The sequence below is a fragment of the Macadamia integrifolia genome, chromosome 7 (genome assembly GCF_013358625.1).
Source record: "Macadamia integrifolia cultivar HAES 741 chromosome 7, SCU_Mint_v3, whole genome shotgun sequence".
Taxonomy (NCBI): Eukaryota; Viridiplantae; Streptophyta; class Magnoliopsida; order Proteales; family Proteaceae; genus Macadamia; species Macadamia integrifolia.
The window spans coordinates 23,531,407-23,552,894 of NC_056563.1; the positions used below are offsets into that span (position 1 = coordinate 23,531,407).

At 39.0% G+C, this 21,488-nt stretch overlaps 1 protein-coding gene across 4 annotated transcripts in view; it reads right to left on the reverse strand.

The window, feature by feature from the left end:
* LOC122084498 (probable starch synthase 4, chloroplastic/amyloplastic) overlaps positions 1-21,488 on the reverse strand; it is a 57,089-nt gene continuing 35,601 nt past the window's right edge. For all 4 annotated transcript variants that reach the window (XM_042652781.1, XM_042652779.1, XM_042652780.1 and 1 more), the window contains 8 exons: positions 18,266-18,375; positions 17,213-17,381; positions 13,834-13,920; positions 13,682-13,753; positions 8,428-8,541; positions 566-627; positions 388-481; positions 1-275 (listed from right to left, as the gene is read on the reverse strand). In XM_042652781.1, coding sequence (XP_042508715.1) covers positions 156-275; positions 388-481; positions 566-627; positions 8,428-8,541; positions 13,682-13,753; positions 13,834-13,920; positions 17,213-17,381; positions 18,266-18,375 — 828 coding nt within the window. In that variant the 3' untranslated portion in view covers positions 1-155. The remainder of the gene's footprint in view (positions 276-387; positions 482-565; positions 628-8,427; positions 8,542-13,681; positions 13,754-13,833; positions 13,921-17,212; positions 17,382-18,265; positions 18,376-21,488) is intronic.

Sequence of the window (21,488 nt, forward strand, 5' to 3'; positions counted from 1 at the left end):
TTAAGCAATCTTTTTTTTCACAATTTTCCTCTTCTGCTCTAAGAAACAATCTATTTTACAGAAATTGTCTACTCTATCAAAGATGCAAAATTGATTCAAGGGCATGCATAGTCTGCCTACAATATGGCCACATATATGTACAAATAAACCAAGTCTCACAAGCTCTTTATAGATGTGTAAGCGGCTGTATGTACATCATAGCATTCTGCACCCCAAGAGAAGTCTTTAGACATTGCATCTTTTATTTTCCGGTTCCACTGCGCTTGGTCATTCTTCTACATATTGTGACAGAGAAAACAAATGAGACGAAAATCAAATTAGTTCTTGTTTCCAGCCGAACTAAGATATGTAAAAATGAAAATCTCTGTTGTGAAAGAGATCACATACAAATTGATCAAGAGCTTGGCCTAAAGTCATATTTGCAAAAACTGATAATATGTATTTTGATGACCTGGTTCTTTCGAAGTCACGCTCCATTGAACTGTTTAAGAATGCAGACAAGAAATAAATACACAAGTTCATGACCAGGTTTGTCTACTGTAAAGTGTTCACTATCAAGGTTTACCTCAACCCATCATTGTTAAATGTCATAGCAACTGGAGCAGCTCCATACTTGATAGCCTTAAGCTGCATTCCTCATATTATACAAAGAAAACATTCCTTAAAAGAAATCAATGCCATTTAATAAAAAGCAAATTAATTTTTTTTTATAAGCACAGTACATCCTAATTTGGGTCATTTGGATGTCCAAAAGAAGCTTTGCTGAACAGCCATTGTTTCCAGTTGATCCAAAGGGTGTCATGGAATATTTCAGCTGATGATATGGTCAATTCAAACTGTCTTGACAGATATCCCTGCCATGTGAGGCATTCCCTTTTCTCTGTCGGCCTATATTTCTTACCATTCATGTCAATTCCTAGGCTAACTGGCAGGTGCTGGGGGGGAGAGTAAGTGACACATGGCCTATTCATATGAGTAGTTTCCTTGTCCATGTCAGCCCTGTGCCTTCGGTGTTCTGTACTGGCAGCTCAACCACCTTATCCATGTCAGTCTCAAGGCTGAAATTTGGCAGGTGCAGAGGGTGAGAAGGTGGGACACATGAACCCTAAACCCTTTCATCCCATCATTTCAGCTAAATAGCAAATTCAGGGATCTCATGTAATTGGGCTCATGTAACAGCCAGAAGCACCCTTTCTAGGAGGGATGGATCATGTAAAGAAGATTGGCACCCACCACCCTGTATTAATTGGGTTGTCAAAGGAAAAATGCACTAAGTAGTATATGGGCAACCTGCAGGATCTCAGTGCCTATTATTCAGGCCCAAGGCCACCCAAAGTATATGCCATCCTGTGGAGTTTCTTGAGGAATCCTCAAATTCACTAAATCTTATTCAAACTAAATGAGGTTGGCTACATGAATCTTGTTTAACCATTCAAGATCATTTAAAGTCATAGTTGTCGCCGATGCCATCCATATCTCTTCTTACTACTTCTTCCTAGGTCATCTTTGGTCTGCCTCTCATTCTTCTAGTCCCCTAATTCATACCTCTTCCAGTGCATTTAGGGGCTTTTGTCAAAATATCTGAACTCCCTCAAGTGATTCTCCCACAACTAATTGCCTATTAGACCCACTCTTAATTTATTTCAAATATATTCATTTCTCCTTCTATCTATTCTAGTTTGGCCAATCATCCATCTCATTCTGCTATACTGATTTATATGTACTATGGCTTTATCACTCAACTTTCAGCTCCATGACATGACAGACTTCTTACTTGAGTATAGATATAATTTTATGCAACTGTTAAAACTCTTAGCATGTAATTTATGCTAGCATAGCCAGAAGATTTTTTACTTCAAGCCATATTATGAAGTTCCTTTTCTGTTCTGGCTGGCCCATGTAACAATGCCAAGTGGCAGAATGATGTGGTGATTTCTACGTTGGATAGAAAGAGCAATGTCAGGATTAGCCACGTGTCAAATTCTACTCTAATTCATTCAAATACCCTCCCATCCAATTATCTTCAGCTGATGTATTTGCATGCACCCTCCTGCAGTCCTCACATATACTTGGATTTTAAAGCTTTATTTTGCCACGTGGCCAACTCGAGTTGAGCTGATTCTTGACAGGTGGGCAGGGAAACTTGGGGCCTACTTATCCACAATATTTGAACCTCATTTGACATGCCATGTGGCAGATTCTGTGACCGACCAGATAAACTTTACCCTGTAACATATTATAATATGCTATATATACACATTCACATATAAAATAACAGCATATGCCTATCACATATACTCATCAATGTGTGTTCATGTGTGTACACAGTAAATACATCAAGCCTAGGCCAAGTCCTAATTTGACCAATTTTCACAGCCTCAGGGCCAGCTTGACCTATTGAAGAAAATTAAGCCAACTCAAAAACTGGCTGTGCTAGACAGGCTGCATGTGGTGCACCCCTTCAAAAACACAAACAGGCCATAAGTTGATGAGGGTGACAATTGAAAGTGTCCAATCCAGAGATGCCCTCTCCATCAATGGTTAGAATTGACTTGAGATATTGGACTTCAATAACCAATTCTGTCATCCAGAACTTCTTGATGCTCTGCTAGAAGGAAGGATGGCAACATCATGGAAGATGATTCCATATTCTGATTGCCTGCCGCTTGTGGAGAGAAGGAAATGATCAAATCTTCAAGGATGAGGAAACAGCTTTGAAGGTAGCAAGGGAGGCCAAGATTCTTGTTTTGAGTTGACTAGCTGTGGTTCCAGATTTTAGTCGGGTTAATACTGTTGGGATGTGGGAGAATAGGTATCCTTTTGTTAGTGGGTGATGGGTTGATTAGGGACTGATTGTAAAAACAAGTCATTTTGTAGAGAGTTATATGCGGAGTGGTCATAATTGTACCCATCCACCACGAACAGGTCCCTTATTGTCTTGATGTTGATATAAATCCTCATGTTTCTTCAGAAAATAAACTCTCCCAGTGTTTTTATGCTGCCAGTCCCAAGCCCAGATAAAGCAGAAGGGTTTGGCAACTGGCATTGTAAAAACCTTATCCAAACCTTTTAGCATTTAGCATTGATCCTTATTGGCCTTGAATAGAGTTGATAGGCAAAAGAGGATCCATGTAGCCAACCCCATTTAGGTGGGATAAGACTGAGTTGAGTTTTCTTTAAAAAAGAACATTTTCATATCGAATACAAAATGATGGTAACCTTTCTTTTAGGGAGGGTGTGTCAGAGTTAATAAGAGTTCTTTAGGCACATGCCCAATATATTGTAATTCGATGTAATGTGCTTTTTACATTTTATCTCCCTTGGCTATCTCATATTATCATGAGGGGTAAGGATGTAATTTCTCTTTCTAAGTTAAGTGAATCAATATACCACGATGTTCTACCGCAACTTCTCTCTCCTCCCTTGTCTTCATCTTCTTCTCTCACCTTCTTCCATGCTTCCTTTCAACTCCTAAATTACAACTTGGTATTAGAGCTCATCGGTCAAAGAGTTATATTCCAAATTTTTCTTCCTAATTCCTCTCTTTAAAATTCTAGGACAAAGGGCTCCAAGGAAGAGGTCACCACGTGAATCGAGTGAAGAAGCATGAGATAGGTCTTGAATAAAGCCTAAAATAAAATCTAATGTGATTGTATAATCTAAACTCGACATCAACACTAATCTAGGGTTACCGCCAATTTTTGGAGTTCTATTTCTCTCTCGGCAGTTGTTGGGGCCGGGGCATGGCTCCTAAGAATTGCCCAAGAGTCATCTACATTTGCCATATGATCTCTGTCATTGAAAGAAAAAGCTATTAGAGCAAAACTCACATCTTTGAGAACTGCCAAGCACAGCCCGTACCGGTTTTTCTTCGACCTTTTTACATTTGTAATGCAATGTGTGATTTCAGTTGTTAAATGGCTGTGAACTGCCTCATATGGATTCTTTGAGTTTTCATGAGATGATGCTACCCCTTGAAGGAAGTGTTTGAGTGGAGTTTCCTCAAATTTGGTGCTTGATTCCCTTAGATGGATTTTGTGTGTGTGTGTTGGGACTGTGTATTTGGGTTGAAGTGTACTCCCCACTTGGTTTGGATATTTTTCCCATATTGTTGAGCATATTCCTACACTATGTCTAATGTCAGTGGACCTACAGAAGCTTCAACTAGTGCTTAGGAAGAGGTTTGTGGAAAAGGAAATTGCCAAGGATATTTGGGATAGTGTTTTCAAGGCTTTTGACAAAGTGGGTGACTTAGCGAAGGATTACTACTCCAGAAAATTATCATGACGAGGGAAGGTGATTGGACAACTTTTTAGCTATAATACCATTGTTGGTCTCTGGGAGGGGTATGACCACTACAAGGACCTCCAACTATCCAATCTAGAGGATGAAGCTAAGGTGTATCGCATACTTGAGGAGTGTGTTATCATTCTTCTTTGTGGCCTGAACCCTAACTATGGACCAATCCAAATGCAGATCTTAGGCCAGTCTCCTCTTCCCTCCTTAGATGAGATCTATAGCTACTTGCAAAGTGAGGAGACCCAACAAATGTCCATAGAACCGGTATCATCCCTTGAGCGGTCTCTAGTTCTCGACATGTGGTGGCAGAGGCCTAGGTCACACTCGCGGGGACGACAGAGATAAGACTTTGATATGATCATTGTGGGAAACCTGGACACACTAGAGAGAGGTGTTGGGTACATCATGGTCGTCCCTCTGGTATGCGTGATAGTTCCACTGGTATGCGTGGTGGCCGAAGAGCTCTGATGGATGAGCTTGACTCTATGATGCATCCATTTGACTTGCCAGATCACAGCTCCCTTAGTTGGGTCAACATTGCGACATCTCGCAGGGTTATGTCTTAATTGGATAGCTCTTCTTCTACATCCGCAATGTCAGACACTTCGGTTTTTGCCTTGCAGGTCTATACATCTACCCCTTCCACTACTCCTTGGGTTAATGACTCTAGCACCAACGATCATATGACTGGTGTGTCTTAGTGTTATGATTCCTTTTAGTTTGTTCTAGTCGGGATAAGGTTAGGATTGGCGATGATTCCTTTTCCTCCATTTCTGGTGAAGGTAGTGTACATGTTACCTATTCTATTTCTCTTAATTTCGTACTTCATGTTCTTCATGTTCCAAATTTTGCCACTAACCTCCTGTCTATTAGCCATCTCATTAAATCCTTGAACTGTTGTGTCACTTTTTTCTCTCATTGTTTGTTTCAGGATTTGGTGACAACGAGGGTCTTTCGCAGTGGACATGAGGAGAAAGGACTTGACCTTCGTAAACCCCACACACCTATCATGCCCATAGCTCAGTGTGTGGATGGAGTGTAGTACTATGGATTCCACCCGTCTTTTGTTGTTATGGATAAACAATTGTTACGTTTTATTTTTTTCTTTTTCCTCCTCTCATGTTTTTCAATGTGAACCATGTATGTTTGTTAAACATTGCCGTTGCTCTTATCCATATCATGGTAATAGATCCACTGTTCAATTTTAAATTGTGCATTATGATGTTTGAGGACCCTCTCTCCCTAGTTCCTTATTTGGATATGTTATTTTGTCTCCTTTGTTGATGATTATTCCTTGTCCAATTGGGACTTCTTTTATGAAGCCTAAGAGTAATGTATATGATGACTTCAAAAATTTCTATCAACTGATTTGTATTCAATTTGATATTTGAATTTAAATTTTTTGTTTAGATAAAGGAGAGTGCATGTATTGTGAACTCTTTTTTTTTAACCAATAATGGCCTTATCCATCAGCTTGCTTGTGTTAACACACCCCAACAGAAAGGGGTAGCTGAGAGGAAATATCGCCACTCGTAGGAGTACTATTTGGCATGCATGTCCCTAAGACCTTTTAGTCTGATGCCCACTAAACTCCTTCGGTCCAAATCCCCTTTGAAGACCTTGCCTACTCAGGTTTCTGCTTTCTCTCTTTCCCCCAAGGTGCTTGGGTGTGTCTGTTATATGTTAACAAGTCTCCTCGGACTAAACTTGACCCCAAGGCCCTTAAATGGATTTTTTCTTGGGTAGTAATCCTCTACAAAAGGCTATAAGATCTATCATCCTTCTTCTAGCATATGGCCTCTCTCCAAGGATATCACTTTCATTGAATCAGCTCCTTTCTTTACTTCTCATCAACATCCTCTTCAGGGGAAGAATAGAGGGAGTAAAGAGGCCACTGTTGTCACCCCTTTTCTTCCACCCTTACCTATTTCTCCATTTCTGCTTGATGTTGGAAAACACAAAGAAGTGGATGTTATTGATATTTGTGATCATTTAGGTGTTGGTTCTGATAAGGAGAAGGGAGTTACTTGTGTACAAAAGAAGGGAAAAGAAGACCCGCCAAGAGTCCTCTTTTAGATCCACTTCCTAATACCCACCTCCCTTAGCAAGTAACATTCCTCCTAATCCTTTGAAGTTAAATCTTCCCATTGTTATTTGAAAATGAAAGAGAGTTTGCATTAATCTCATAGCCTAGTTTGTTTCCTATGATGGTATCTCCCTTATAGATATTGTCCTTACTATTTCCATTTCCTCCATTTCTATTCTCAAGAATGTCACTGAAGCCATGTCTGACCCAAAGTGGAAGCAAGCAACATCTAAGGAATGATGGCTTTTGAGAAGAACTGTACTTGGAAACTGGTTGATCTTCCCAGAGGAGAGTTCTAGTTGGATGCAGAAGGGTCTATACAGTCAAGTACAAATAAGATGGTGTTGTTGAGAAAAACAAGGCTAGGTTGGTGGCCAAAGGGTATAGTTAGGTATATGTCATTGACTCTCAGGAAACTTTTGCTCTTGTGGCTAAACACAACTTGATAAGAGTTCTCTTATCATTATTAGCGACTAATAGGGATTGGCCATTGTATCAGTTGGATGTGAAGAATGCTTTCCTCCATAGTGACTTAAAAGAGGAGTATACATGCAAAATTGCACCTGGCAAGTTTCCTTCAGTTGAATGGAAAGTGACTCCTCAAAAAGGCATTATATGGTCTCACATAGTCCCCCGAGGCTTGGTTTGAGAGGTTTAGATAGGCCACTTTGAAGAATGGGTATTCTCAGCGCCAAGCTGACAACACTTTACTTACCCCTCAAGGTAATGACACTATCACAGCCCTCATTGTCTATGTGGATGACATTGTGGTGATTGGAAATGACAAAATTGAGATGATGAGACTGAAGTCCTACTTGTCCCAACAGTTGAGAATTAAAGATCTAGGGTATTTGAAATATTTCTTGGGAATTAAAGTGTCAAGATCTAAGAAGGGGATAAACATCTACTACAAAGGAACTTTGTGCCGGACTTACTAAAAGAGACAGGAATATTGGGTTACAAACCAACAAACTCTCCTATTGAACAAAATCACAAACTTAGAAAAGACTGTGGTACACCCCTTATTGATGTAGGGAATCCTAGAGACTAGTGGGGAAGTTGATATACCTTTCCTTGACTCGCCCATACTTCATCTATGCACTTGGGGTACTGAGCTTGTTTATGCATGATCCCAAGAGTGGGCACTAGGATGTTGTATGCCGCATCCTCAGGTACTAAAAATCCATCTCAAAGATAGGATTGTTGTATGTTAGGCACAACCATTTGAAGATAGAGGGCTACATTGATGTTGATTGGGCTGGTTCAGTTTCAGACAGATAAACTACATCAAGCTATTGTACATTTGTGGGTGGTAACTTGGTCACATGGAGGAGTGAAAAACAACATGTGGCAGCCAGATCTAGTGCTGAGGTAGAGTTTAAGGCTATAGCTTATGGAGTTTATGAACTCTTATGGTTGAAAATGCTGGTTCAAGAGTTGGGGTTTGATATTAAGGCACCTATGAGACTTTAATGTGATAGCAAAGCTGCTATAAGTGTAGCCCACAACCTTATGCAGCATGATAGGACAAAGCATATTAAGGTGGGTAGGCAATTCATCAAAGAGAAGATAGACACATACTACGTATGCACTCCTTTCGTGAGAATCTTCACTAAAGGTCTTATTCCTAATCAGTTTAGTAGCCTTCTATGCAAGCTGGGAATGTATGGCAATTATGGGAGTGTTAGTTAATAAGCCTACTTCAAGTACATGGCCATTATATTGTAATTTGATGTATTGTGTTTTTACCTTTTACATTTTACCTCCCTTGGCTATCTTATATTAATATGGGGGGTAAAGATATAATTTTTCTTTCTAAGTCAAGTGATTCAATTAGGGGAGAAAAGTGTATTATGTCCCCCAATGTTCTACAGTAACTTCTTTCTCTCCACCTTCTTGTCTTCATCTTCTTCTTCTCCCTTCATCTCTCACCTTCTTCCTTCTTTGCTTCCTTTCAACTCCTAAATTACAACTAGGGGAGGCATAAAGTAGTAAGCATATGGACAGTTTATTTTAGTTGAGTGAAAGTGTGATTAACATACCGGCACTTGTAGCACTGGATCATGAAATGATGGGCACAGCATGATATCTGATCCTGCAAAGATTAAATGTGATAGTGCTTCATCGAGCTTATTTATAAATCTCACATTTTGATCCTGTAAATGAAATGAATACAAGAAGTCAGTCCTTTGATCATAATGAAACATGGCATAAAGGATATCGGCATGGAAGGAAAAGATTATTAGAAAGACTAAGGATCCTAATTTGTATTTCAAGCAATAAATATCCAGACTTCGTATGCAGTGTTTGCTGAATGAATATAAGCATATTGCATCATTTGCACTACAGAGGAAGCAAATTTAATGAACTGAACCACCTCAGTAGAAGTCAGAATCAGCAGAAACCTCAACCCTAATTCCACCCAAGCCAGCCTCAACAGAGACACCCAACCATAACTCTGCCCATCCTAAGCACACCCAACTCTAACCCAACTGTTACAACCGCTTATCCCAAAAGCAAGAGCTGTTAAGGGCGACAAAATGTATATAAGCAAACAATAACACCCCTGCAGATGCAGGTTCAAACATACACGCATGGCTCTGCACATGACACCATCCCATTGCATTGCACCAAAGAGGTACAATGCGTAGGGGCACAACAACACATAACACAAACCCCTCGCACTTGATGTAGATAAGTCACTTGGGTTTATTTTATTGCAAATAAGCCTTGGGTTGTGTTATATATGTGTTGGGCCTTTGATCCCATGGGTTTTCTTTGAAATGGGCAACTTTAATGGGCCTGAAATATGGGTAGAAGGTAGAAAAACGGGATTTAATACATTAGTTTAGTTAGTTGCTATTTAATTCAATAAAGGCTCATTAGGCCATTGGTCGGTTGTAAGTCCTATATGGACTATTAGTTAGTTAATTCTACTCCATGTTAGAGTCATAAAGTCAAGTCCTAGTCCTATTTTGAATTCCTAGTTGTAGTAGGAGTGTCTAGTCCTATTGGGAAACTAGCTCCTAGTTGTAGTAGGAGTGTCTAGTCCTATTGGGAAACTAACTCCTAAGTAGTTTGATTGCTATTCTGCCCTCTATAAATAGAGGAGCCTATGTACTCATAATTGAAGATTGGAATGAATGAATTATTGAGTGATTACTCTTTAGCTAAAAAAACTGTGATTGAGAGGTGAGATGCCTAAACCTTTGAGGGGTGTGATACCCAAAACCTGAGGGGTGAGATACCTATTCCTTTATTCTCTTTCACCCTTCTCAACCCTCCATCGATTCTTCTTTTTCTATTTTTATTTTCTGTTTATTGTTATTCGAAGTTCAGACCTGTTAAAGCATACAAAATCAGAATCACCCAGCCAAAGAGTTCTTGTTCTTGAAGCCAATCGACCCTCATTGCTACCCAAGTTTGAGATCTAATCTACAGATCCTTTGGAGGACTGGCTCTATACTCTAAGATCAATCGATCCTCTCTTGAAGGTTATCTGAAGAAGACAAGTTGATGTTTCTGCAGAATTCTTCACATTCTCTCTCTTAGGTCTGAAAATCAAGAAAGTGCATAACTCCATAACCAGCCTTCAAAAGCCCTTCATATTTGGGGGTTTTTGTACCCTCCCTAGGGACTATCTACACCCAAAAGTACAGCTCAATCGGACTCCCACAGACCTGGCCGCACCTTTCTCTCTCCAGCTCTATAGAAGGTCTTTTCCTCTCCTATCGGGTTAGGTTTTGGGTTGGTTTTGCTCCTATATGGGTATTGTATCCTTGGGGGTTTATTTGATGGTATTATTTCTTTGTTTCTTGCTCCTATTTGTATTGTTTGGGGTTATAAACTGCGGATTTAGTTACTTGTAATCTACTCCTGCATTAAGTGGTATCAGAGCTACGGTTGAAGAAAGCTCCAAACAATCTATCAGAGCCTAACTGAAGATGGTTCCATCAGTTCGTTACTTCGCTGGACAAAGGGATATATTCTACATCCTTGATTTGTTAGATTCTCTGGAGGAATATTTTGACTACTATAACTTGACAGAGACACAAAAGCTTCAAGTTGTTTGTTTCCGGTTGATTGGTCATGCTAGAGATTGGTGGAGACTCCATAAAAAGCGACTCCGAGTTCAAGGACATGAGCCTAGGACTTGGGAAGAGATGAAGTACGAGTTAGTGACACAATACCTCCCTGTATATTTCCAAAGAAGGCTCTTCCTTCCACAGGATTCCCATCAGAATACATCCACTACTGCCCAATCTAAGGATCAGCCACATTATTTTCATGGGGAATTCCTTGAATGGATGCGTGAATTGGATATGTATTTTGACAACTACAACTTAACAGAGACACAAAAACACCAATATGCATATTCCCAGATGAGTGATTGTGTTCGAATGCAATGAAAAGTCCGTGAAAGGCAACTTCAAGCTCAAGAATGTAAACCTAGAACGTGGGACGAGATGCAGTATGAGTTGGCAGGTATGTACCTATCTGAGCATGAACAAAACATGTACTTCCTTCCACCAGATGTCCAAAAGCCACCCACACTTGACAATAATATGAAGGAATTATCGGCCTCTATTGCGAATGAGCAATAAGAGAAGACACCTCTGACCAGTGAACTAGAGTCAAAAGTTGAGGTTAGTGTTAAAATTTTTTCAGCCATTCCTATTGTTGAGGAAGAAATAGTCATTGATGTTCCCATCAACGAGACTCATGTGGGAGAAGTAGAAAGCAACAAGATTGCCACAATGGACAATGAGGTTGAGACTAGGGAACTTGACAATACAACAACTGTGATGATTGTGAATAGCCAAAAGGAAGATCCTAAGGAGTTCAAGAATGAAGTTGTGTTTGAACCATCAAGGGAACCGATTAGGAACCACCAGGTAGATGAACCAAAAGAGCTATATGTTACATTGAAGTTAGAAGAGATTAAAAGTGCATATGTAGATGACCCTATGGATACATCCGAAGAGGTTGAAGTTGAGCATGTGGAGTTTGTCATCCTATTAAAGTATCTTGAAGATCGAGCTCCTCACATTCTAGACTACATCTTTATTATCAAAGAGCTACCTGAATTTTTCTACGGCTTGAAGAGGGACGTCCACCATGATATAATCACCCTCACACTCTACAAAATTCGAGGACGAATTTTTTCTAAGAGAGGGCGAGTTGATGTAGATAAGTCACTTGGGCTTATTTTATTGCAAATAAACCTTGGGTTGTGTTATATATGTGTTGGGCCTTTGATCCCATGGGTTTTCTTTGAAATGGGCCACTTTAATGGGCCTAAAATATGGGTAGAAGATAGAAAAACGGGATTTAATACATTAGTTTAGTTAGTTGCTATTTAATTCAATAAAGGCCCATTAGGCCATTGGACGGTTGTAAAGTCCTATATGGACTATTAGTTAGTTAGTTCTACTCCATGTTAGAGTTATAAAGTCAAGTCCTAGTCCTGTTTTGAATTCCTAGTTGTAGTAGGAGTGTCTAGTCCTATTGAGAAACTAGCTCCTAGTTGTAGTAGGAGTGTCTAGTCCTATTGGGAAACTAACTCATAAGTAGTTTGATTGCTATTCTGCCCTCTACAAATAGAAGAGCCTATGTACTCATAATTAAATATTAGAATGAATGAATTATTGAGTGATTACTCTTTAACTAAAAAAACTGTGATTGAGAGGTGAGATGCCTAAACCTTTGAGGGGTGTGATACCCAAAACCTGAGGGGTGAGATACCTATTCCTTTATTCTCTTTCACCCTTCTCAACCCTCCATCGATTCTTCTTCTCTATTTTATTTTCTGTTTATTGTTATTCGAAGTTCAGACCTGTTAAAGCATACAAAATCAGAATCACCCAGCCAAAGAGTTCTTATTCTTGAAGCCAATCGACCCTCATTGCTACCCAAGTTTGAGATCTGATCTACAGATCCTTTGGAGGACTGGTTCTATACTCTAAGATCAATCAATCCTCTCTTGAAGGTTATCTGAAGAAGACAAGTTGATGTTTTTGCAGAATTCTTCACATTCTCTCTCTTAGGTCTGAAAATCAAGAAAGTGCGTAACTCCATAACCAGCCGTCAGAAGCCCTTCATATTTGGGGGGTTTTGTGCCCTCCCTAGGGACTATCTACACCCAAAAGTACAGCTCAATCGAACTCCCACAGACCTGGCCGCACCTTTCTCTCTCCAGCTCTATAGAAGGTCTTTCTTTCTCCTATCGGGTTGGGTTTTGGGCTGGTTTTGCTCCTATATGGGTATTGTATCCTTGGGGGTTTATTTCATGGTATTATTTCTTTGTTTCTTGCTCCTATTTGTATTGTTTGGGGTTATAAACTGCGGAGTTAGTTACTTGTAATCTACTCCTGCATTAGCACTTACCACAGATCGAACACCCGACCTCCGGACTCTGATACCATGTTACAACTGTTTATCCCAAAAGCTTGAGTAAGGGCCAAACAATGTAAATCAACACACAATAACATTAATCAATCAACCCTACCTTCAAAAGTCAGATTGGAACCATTGGGTTAGGCCGGTCTGTCACAATGGTATTCTGATAATTTACATTCTTGAATCACAAACTTTAAATCATAATCTTAGGCTCCTAGCAGCCTATTGAACCCAAAAAAACTTAACATAGTGCAACAAACTTCAAATTTGTGCTCTATTGAAACAAACTAACAATTTCTCAAGGAACTTCCATAGACAATAAACAGGGGAAAAAAGAGGAGAAAATGATAAGCAAGAGGGTAATCCTAATTTCCTACGGAGAATACAATCACCTAAGACACCTTGGCACAAGTGCACAACAGAGAATACAGCAAATGCTTTACATTTTTCTTCTTACAACACTTATTTTTATGCTCCAAGGTTTTGAAAACGTTCCAAAGCAGAAACAGGGGACAACCTTTCACAAAATCAAGCTAGATCCTGGATCATTCCATCTATAATCCAGGAACATTTTCCATTTTCTTACCTAACTATGCAACCAAGAAAAATTGGTATTTCAGTTTAGTGCATCATTTTCTAAATCAACTATGAGTGTAACTCTGCACGTAATGAGCGTTTTTTAAAGTGTTTTCAGATATACAATAATAGGAAAGAAGGAAAGTGGTCTGGTTTGGTTGGGTCACGCTCCCTGAGATCTCAATCTGAGTGCAACCAAATTTCTAAGAGGGTTAATAAAGAGCAGATAGTCATTTTTATGAAAGTTTCCCAATATATGGCAAATATGAGTTTTACAGGCCAAGCAAGAAAATAAGAACCAAAATGTGTCCATGTGTATACCTTGAGCTCCTTCTGAAATGATGCCAGAGCTGTAGTTAAGGTTGGTATTTTACTAGCCCCCATGAAAATAAACTACAAAGAATCAAAGAAAAAATTAATAATGTTGTAAATAATCTGAAACAAAAAACCTTCTCAAACATGATAAAGGAAACCTGAGCTCCCTTTCTAGAAGCAAGCCAAACAGCTGACTTCAGCTTCCCCAAGTCAACATCCAAAACTTCTGGGTATAGACACCCTACCTGATAAATAAAATCCATCAGCATTCTCTGGAAGTACCGAAATGGATCAGACAGAAGATAACGAAACAGAAGGTGAAATTCAAACTAGAAAGTCAATAACAAATAACCAAAATGCAGAAGGAATGAAAAACACCTGCAATTTCCAAGAAGATCAAGTTGAGTTAAGGAGACTATGTATGATAACCAGCATTAATCAGCTTCCAAAATATTACAAAACGTATGGGGACAAAAACGTGGAAAAAAGTTTGAAGGTGAGAACGATGTGGAGAATACTTTCGGTTCTATCCGGTTGGAGGAAAAGTGAAGGAAGAGGAATGAAGGAAAAACAAAATAAATTGGAAACTTTTGTAATGATTTCCTATAATGATAATGTAACTAATTCAAACACTTCTCTATACAGTAAGTACATTTCAGTATGCTTTTCAACGGCATTCTGCTGATTCTGGATAGTAAAATAAAAGTTGCATTTGAAATTAATTGCCAAAATTGGCAAGATCTCAAGTTAGTTACACAATCATGATCATCACAACAAACTTTCCATTTTCATTTTTAAATTAATTTCGCTTTCCCCTATTTTCCTTTACCTGCAGCCTGATGGAGCCTCCACTAAATCTTTATGCATAATTCCTCGAAAGATATACTCTCAAGTCTCAAAGAATAAAGATAAACAATTGTCCCAATATACGAGGAATTGCAAGTTTCTAGACAGTAGGATATCTAGGTTTTAAAAATTAACAAAATTTTAGGATATGCCGAAATAGAAGGCAATGATAAACAATGAAGTGCCACCAAAATGCACATGCCAACAAATCACTCCCTATCACGCAGTGGGCTGAGATAACAAGCCCACCCACGACATAGGTTTCTCAAGAGCTCCACCAAAACAGAGGACGGACTTCCTATTGACAAAGGCAAGACAAGTCCCAGGAATAGAAGTTGCTTTTGCCGGGACATGTGGTACTTATCCGCTTGGCTTGAAGCCTAAGAACCCCTTCATCTCTTGGGATTTCTCTCCAATCCAAAAATCCTTATTTTTGCGACACCAATATGATCTGAAAGACATAACTCAGCGATTTTTTTTTTTGACTTGGAAAAAAATACCGAGTCAATAGATTTTCGATATGACTCGGGCCAAGTCTGATCATTTTCTAACCATGTGTGAGTTCTCATGACTCCTGACCACGTTTTATGATTTTTTTTTTCTCAACTCGCCCAAGTCAAAACCTAGTTTTCCAACTGTGGTAGTTAAGGCATTAGTCTTTCCAGAGGAAGTATGTATTGGGTCTTCCATCTAAGACTGGTATGTTGGCTTCTAATCCTATTGACACGACTATGGACCCCAAGCCAGAAATTTGGGGATAATGGTGGTGAAGAAGTGCAGATAAGCATCGGTACAGACAGTTGGGAAGCTTATTTATCATACTGTAACCAGACCAAATATCTATTTCGCAGTTGGAGTTATTAATCAATTCATGGAGAAACCTAAACAGGCTCACTAGGAAGTGGCCTGCCGGATTCTACATTATCTTAACAGTGCTGCCAGAAAAGGTCTTGAATAGAGGCCAAATAATAAAATTATGGGGAGGGGGTCAATGCACGGGAGATTCTATGAAACGATGTTCGTCAGGTAGAGGGGTTGTATTTGTCATTTCGATATGGCTTTTGCCCACAAGGTCTTGTGTGTGAACCATGGACCATTTACAGCCATGCACAAGACCTTTTGCCTAAAATTATTGATCTTGTTGCGTATTTAGATGTTGACTGGGCTGGTGCTAAGAGTTATAGAAGATCTACAACTGAATATCATACCTTTGTTGGTGGAAACCTGGTTATTTGGAGGAGCAAGGAAAAAACTATTATTGCCAAATCTAGTGCTCAGCATGGTTGAAATCTCTTCTTCAAGAGTTTGGACTTCCTATTACTAAAGCTATCAACATGTTCTGTGACAACCAAGCAGCTAGTTATATTGCCAACAGTCCTGTGTTTCATGAAAAGACCAAGCACATTGAAGTGTTGGTTCTAGTAATCAGTTGGGTGATATTTATGCCCCAGCTTGAGGGGGGGTGTCAACGTGTTTTAAGTAATGTGCTGGTGGTATTCTTGTCTTAGTATTTATGTTTAGTGTCCTTTCTTCCAATTTATTTATTCTATCCTCACTTGTAATTTCCAGGAATTCTATTATAAATATATCTTATGGCTCACAGTTCCCATATCTAGCGAAACCGTGAGCTTTTGGTTCTAACAAGTTTTCTCTTCTCTCTAGACATCTCTCCTTCTTTCTTGCTCTCTTCTTCTTCTCAGTTCCCATATCTAGCGCAGGTACTGTTGCCAGTGCTTGACTTTGTTACAGAACCTAAAAGTAAAATAACTGAAAATAAAGAAGTAAAAGGATAGCCAAATATGGGAAGAGACATACTCTTAAGTCTTATCTTGACTTAAATATGGAATACCCATGACTCACCTAGGAGACTCTTATCCACCAATCGGCCCCATAAGAAGGCCCAATTACAAATAAAATAATAACTTAAGCCCATTTGAGAAATCTGAAAACTGAAAATAAAACTAAAAGACTCCTAACAACTAATATCCCATCTGTAGATGTCTTAATTCTCTTTCTATTCTTCAGGATTGACTCCCAATACTTTGAACAACTCAAATTCTTTTCCTCCCTCCCATGTAGCCCTTTTAAATTGGTGACTTGTGTAATTTTTCCATGCAAGGCAAGGTCACAGGACTTGCCACTATCGACTTAAAAGGTCATATGACTTGTCACATCATAAGTTAATAATTAAAGAAGCTAGGACCAATGCTACAATATACCAACCAAACTACTGAAACAAATTAAAAGATATTCAGTTGTTTCCCCTAACAATTATCACGATCCCAACTTTGATCAGATAAAAACCGTACTCAACTCTTGAACCCCCAATAGGCCCCTGAAACAGAGGTAATTGTAAGGCAGCCAAAGCTCGATTCCACATGGATCAGAACTCCAAGGGGAGACTCTTGTCTTTTCAGTGGACCAACAAATGGTGACCTTATCAGGCTACAGAGAATCAAGAGACCAGCTGCAGGAAGGTTTTGTTGACGAATTTCCAAGTTCCAACCACACTGTGAAATTGTGTTCTGAAGACAGTATTGATATATGGTTCTAAGTACATAAAGTACTTAGAGAAGGGATGTAATGTATTGGTTTTCTCTATTGATTGCTATTTTTTTCAAGACAAGTCAAATAATTCATTTCTCTAATAGACAACAAATCTCATGATAAAAATAGTTCTGCACCACTCACAACAGCTGTGGAAGCAAGTCCAGGTAAACCAAGGTGTTGCATCAGTGCAACTTTGCAAATAGCTTTCCCTTTAATGTCCTCTGCAGAATATCTTGCTGGAAGAAATTTGTCTTTTGAAGGATCCCAGATAGTGGCATTAAATCCATATGGAGCAATCAACAACTTGTCCCTAGAACCAAATATGAGGGAAAAGATGATTGTGATTAGTAAGTGCTAGCTTCCATAATCCATATAGCCAAAGTGAAATGTGACAAGATATACTCCTTCTTAATTTTTATTTGGTGGCATAGTTGTCATTTGTCAAAACCCTGCCTAGGCCTGAAGGCCCATCAGAATGGACAAGGCCTACAATCACCTCGATTTTTACAACTTGGCCATCACTCACATTGGCCAGGTTTTAACTTTAGTAAGCGCCATTTTGGGCCTTTAAAAGAAAATCATAAATGCCTATACTTCCATGCTGCACTTTGTTGCAGCTTATCATCTCTTAGAGGGGTTAAAATTGGGAAAAATAACTAAGCCCTAAAATTATGGTATTGGAAAAGGTATACTTGAGTTTTTTGCTTCTTGGTTTGATGAATGTTGAATGATCATTGATTGATTGGTGAATGCTTCATGTCTCCTATTTAGTTTTTCATTTAATTTACTACTAAGTATTCTAAATAAGTAAATATTTACATAACTTGCTCAAGATAAAATAACCTGAAAGGTCCTCAACTAAGCACCGTTCTTACATGCATTGACCAATAAGGCCTCGTCTAGGTAGTGGCTCCTGGCAAACTCCTTGGTACCTTGACAACTATAGCTTTGGAAGGGCAGGTTAATAAAAATGCTTAACTAGAGGAGAATAAGATGATTGGCAAGCCACACTATATAAAGCTGTGGTGGTGGAACAACCCATGGAAACTGAAAACAGAACCACTGTAATGCGTTGTATATAGAAACTCATATTCCCTTATGGGCCTACGGCCTTACCAGCTTATATTGAGAGAGAGAGAGAGGGGGGGGGGGGGGGAGGAAGCATCTAGAGAATAGGATAAACAAATTGCTCACTTGTGGATGGATAAGGTGGACTCCAACCCATGGCTCAGACTATGAATGATTCTGCTTTTTGAGTGAATAGATGACATCACAACAACCTTATTGGAGTACACAACTCCACCCTGCAAGTTTAAGGCAGAAAGAGGAAGATAAATAAGTTCACATCAAAATTTCCAAATGGTTCTACTTTGAAAGAAAAAAATGTCCAGAGAGATAAGGTAAAAAGAAGGATAAATACAAAGTTCCCTGGATATGTTAACTTGTATCGTGGGCAAGGTTCAAGAACTCGTTTTGTTTCGGTGTTTTAGTGGTTTCAAAACGACCGAAATTTCGTCAAAACAGTGTACTTTTTTCCATATGATTCGCTTGGTCATTTTAGGAGCTAATGGCTGAAGTGGCCGAAATTAGCGAAACGAAATGACTCAGATGACCAAATTTTGATGAAATAGTGCACTTTTTGGGCCGAAATGACCGAAATTATGCACTTTTGTGTTTCGTATGTCATTTCGTTTTGGTAAAAAAAAATGCCAAATCTCGGAAATTACGGTGAGTATTCAAACCTTGATCGTGGGTGCCACTGAGTTTAACGGTCTAGGTATGAAATGCTTAACATGTAGAGATGTTGAGTGTTATAGAGGTATAGTCTTACATTGGTTAACTAGGACCTTGGATGTGTGTCTTAGTATACCCTGTTGTCATCTCCACCTAATGCCTCAACTCTTAAGCCCTGTTTGTTTGACATAGAAGAGTGGAAAAGGTAAAAAGGGGGTGGGAGACTTGCAACTTCACACCTAAGCATCACCTTCCTAGGGACAGAGACCTTCAAGCTCTAAGGCTATCATAGTACTGCCAGCATGGTTACATCTACCTACTAAGCAAGCTACCACTTCAAAATCACCTGATTTGGCATCAGCCAAAGGAGTAGTAGCAGCAGCTGGCGGAAGAGCATCCCCCGGGGAAAGAGATGAGGAAACACTAATAAGGCTTGGAACTAGCAGCTGGGTTCATATCCTCTGCTTAACATCATAGATTAGTGCTACCAACTGATAGGTTTTATCTAACTCTCTCGTTATCTGCTTCTACTTGTTTCCTACAAACTACCACAAATATGATTGTTTGGATAAGTGGGGTGGAAAACTTACCAGACAAGTTCTTTAAATGCAATTATTGTTGTTTGCTGATGTGGAACTCAACTTTTCCCACCCACTCATTTCCAAAGTCCTACCAAATCAGTAGGAGTTCGGTACTATTCATGGAAAAGACGATACTTACTTTTCCATAGAATTCCACCCCACCTCCATTTCGTATTAAAAAAAAAAAAAGGGCGTACCAGGTGCACAAGTTTCCCGCATGTGCGAGGTTCGGGGGGGCGAGAACTATGCAGCCTTGCCCGGAGAATGTCGAGAGGCAATTCTGACCTCCATTTCCCCTTTCTCCCACCAAATTCCACCCCATTAAAAATTTCATATTCCATTATTTCCTTCCCTTGTCAACCCAACCCACAACATGTGAGACCCACCCTCACATGTTTCCCACCCCTTATTATCCGTCAAACAAATGGGGCCTTAAGGTTTTGGGTTGGACCCCCAAATGGTGTTTCATGGGCTTTCCCACTTTATTTAACATACCACCCAAAAGCAGGGAACTTGAAACCAGTACTCAACTTGTAACTGGAAGGTCCCCCACCCCCCACCTTCCACCTTTTTTTTTTAATTTGATAACAAAAGGCAAACTGATTTTGGAACAACAAACAAGCAGAGTCTTCTTAACTGAAAATTCAGAAAAGATCTATTGATAGACTACAGATAAAGAATGTTACAACCACATATCCCAAAAGCTCGAGCTGTTAAGGGCTACAATAATGTATATTAGCACACAACAAAGAAGAAATAAATGTATATCAACACAAAAAAAAAAAAAAAAAAAAAAAAAAAAAGAGAAGAAGAAGAAGAAGAAATAACTATAATTACAGAGTTGAGAATGGCAAAATAGCCCGCCAACTATATAGACTTCAAGAAACATAAATTCGACTCCAACTAAAACTAAGACTCCTAGCCTACCTCAAAAATAACTTAATAACTGACCAACAAGTAATCTCAAATGCAATAAAGAAAGAATTCATAAATCTGCCATTCTGGCAGTAAGGGATCTCTTACTCCATATAGGACTTGCTGTCGGGTCTTCAATCCTTACCATTGGACTTCAATTCTGACTCAGAATGTCTTGGAAAATCAAAACGACTATGATGGAATGGATTTCAACGGTCACAACCCAATTTAAAAGAAACAGAATCTGGTAAAAGCAGGTACTTCATGGTTGAAATAAAGTATGCTGAAACTTCCTCAGAATTGAATGGATGAATTTGACTTGGTTGGATAAGAGAATCCAAAACAACACTAGCTGGAAAGAAATGGACTGAAACAATCAAATCTGGATAAGATTTTAGCTAATTAGCAGGGACTCTTTCCTATACAGTCACTGCTCTGTTTTTTAATGTTTTTCTTTTTATTCTTCTTTTTGTCCATCTTTTAGAGAATGGCAGACATGTCCTCCTATATCACAACATTCAAAAAAAAAAAAAAAAACGCAAATATATATGATCAAGGAAGCCTAAATGTTATGCAGATTCCTTTTTTTCTTTTTTCTTTTTTTTTTTCCTTCTTTTTTTTTTTTCTTTTTTTTCTTTTTCTTTGTTTAACCAACAAGGAAACAATTTTATAAAGAAACCAAAGAAAATAACAGCATATTATTATGTACACTGAGCTGCTGTGCAGATTCAATTCAAGATAAGCCACCAATCAAACCTGAGCTCTTGGTTGCTGACTCCTTCAAATTATTTCATAGTAAAACCCCAATTACCAAGAAGTGTCCACAACTGAGCATGTTCTAGAATTTGCCTCACTTATTCCTTGAACATATTATAGTACCTCTCATTCCACAACAACCAACATATAGCAAAAGGAAAAAATCTCCACAAAACCAACTCCTCCAGGAAGGAAGCAATAACAAGCCCTTGGTAAAAATATAGTTCAGAGAGGGGTTAGACGAGTTCCATCCATGGCCAAAAAGGCCCAAATGACTGATCGACAAGGAAGTTTCCACTTCACATTCCAAAAACATATGGTACAATATCTCTTCAGCTTTTTTTGCACAGATAACGCCCACTTGCCAACTTGAAACCCTCTGCCCTTAAACTGCTCAGGTGTTAATATTTTTTTAAAGATAACACCCGAGG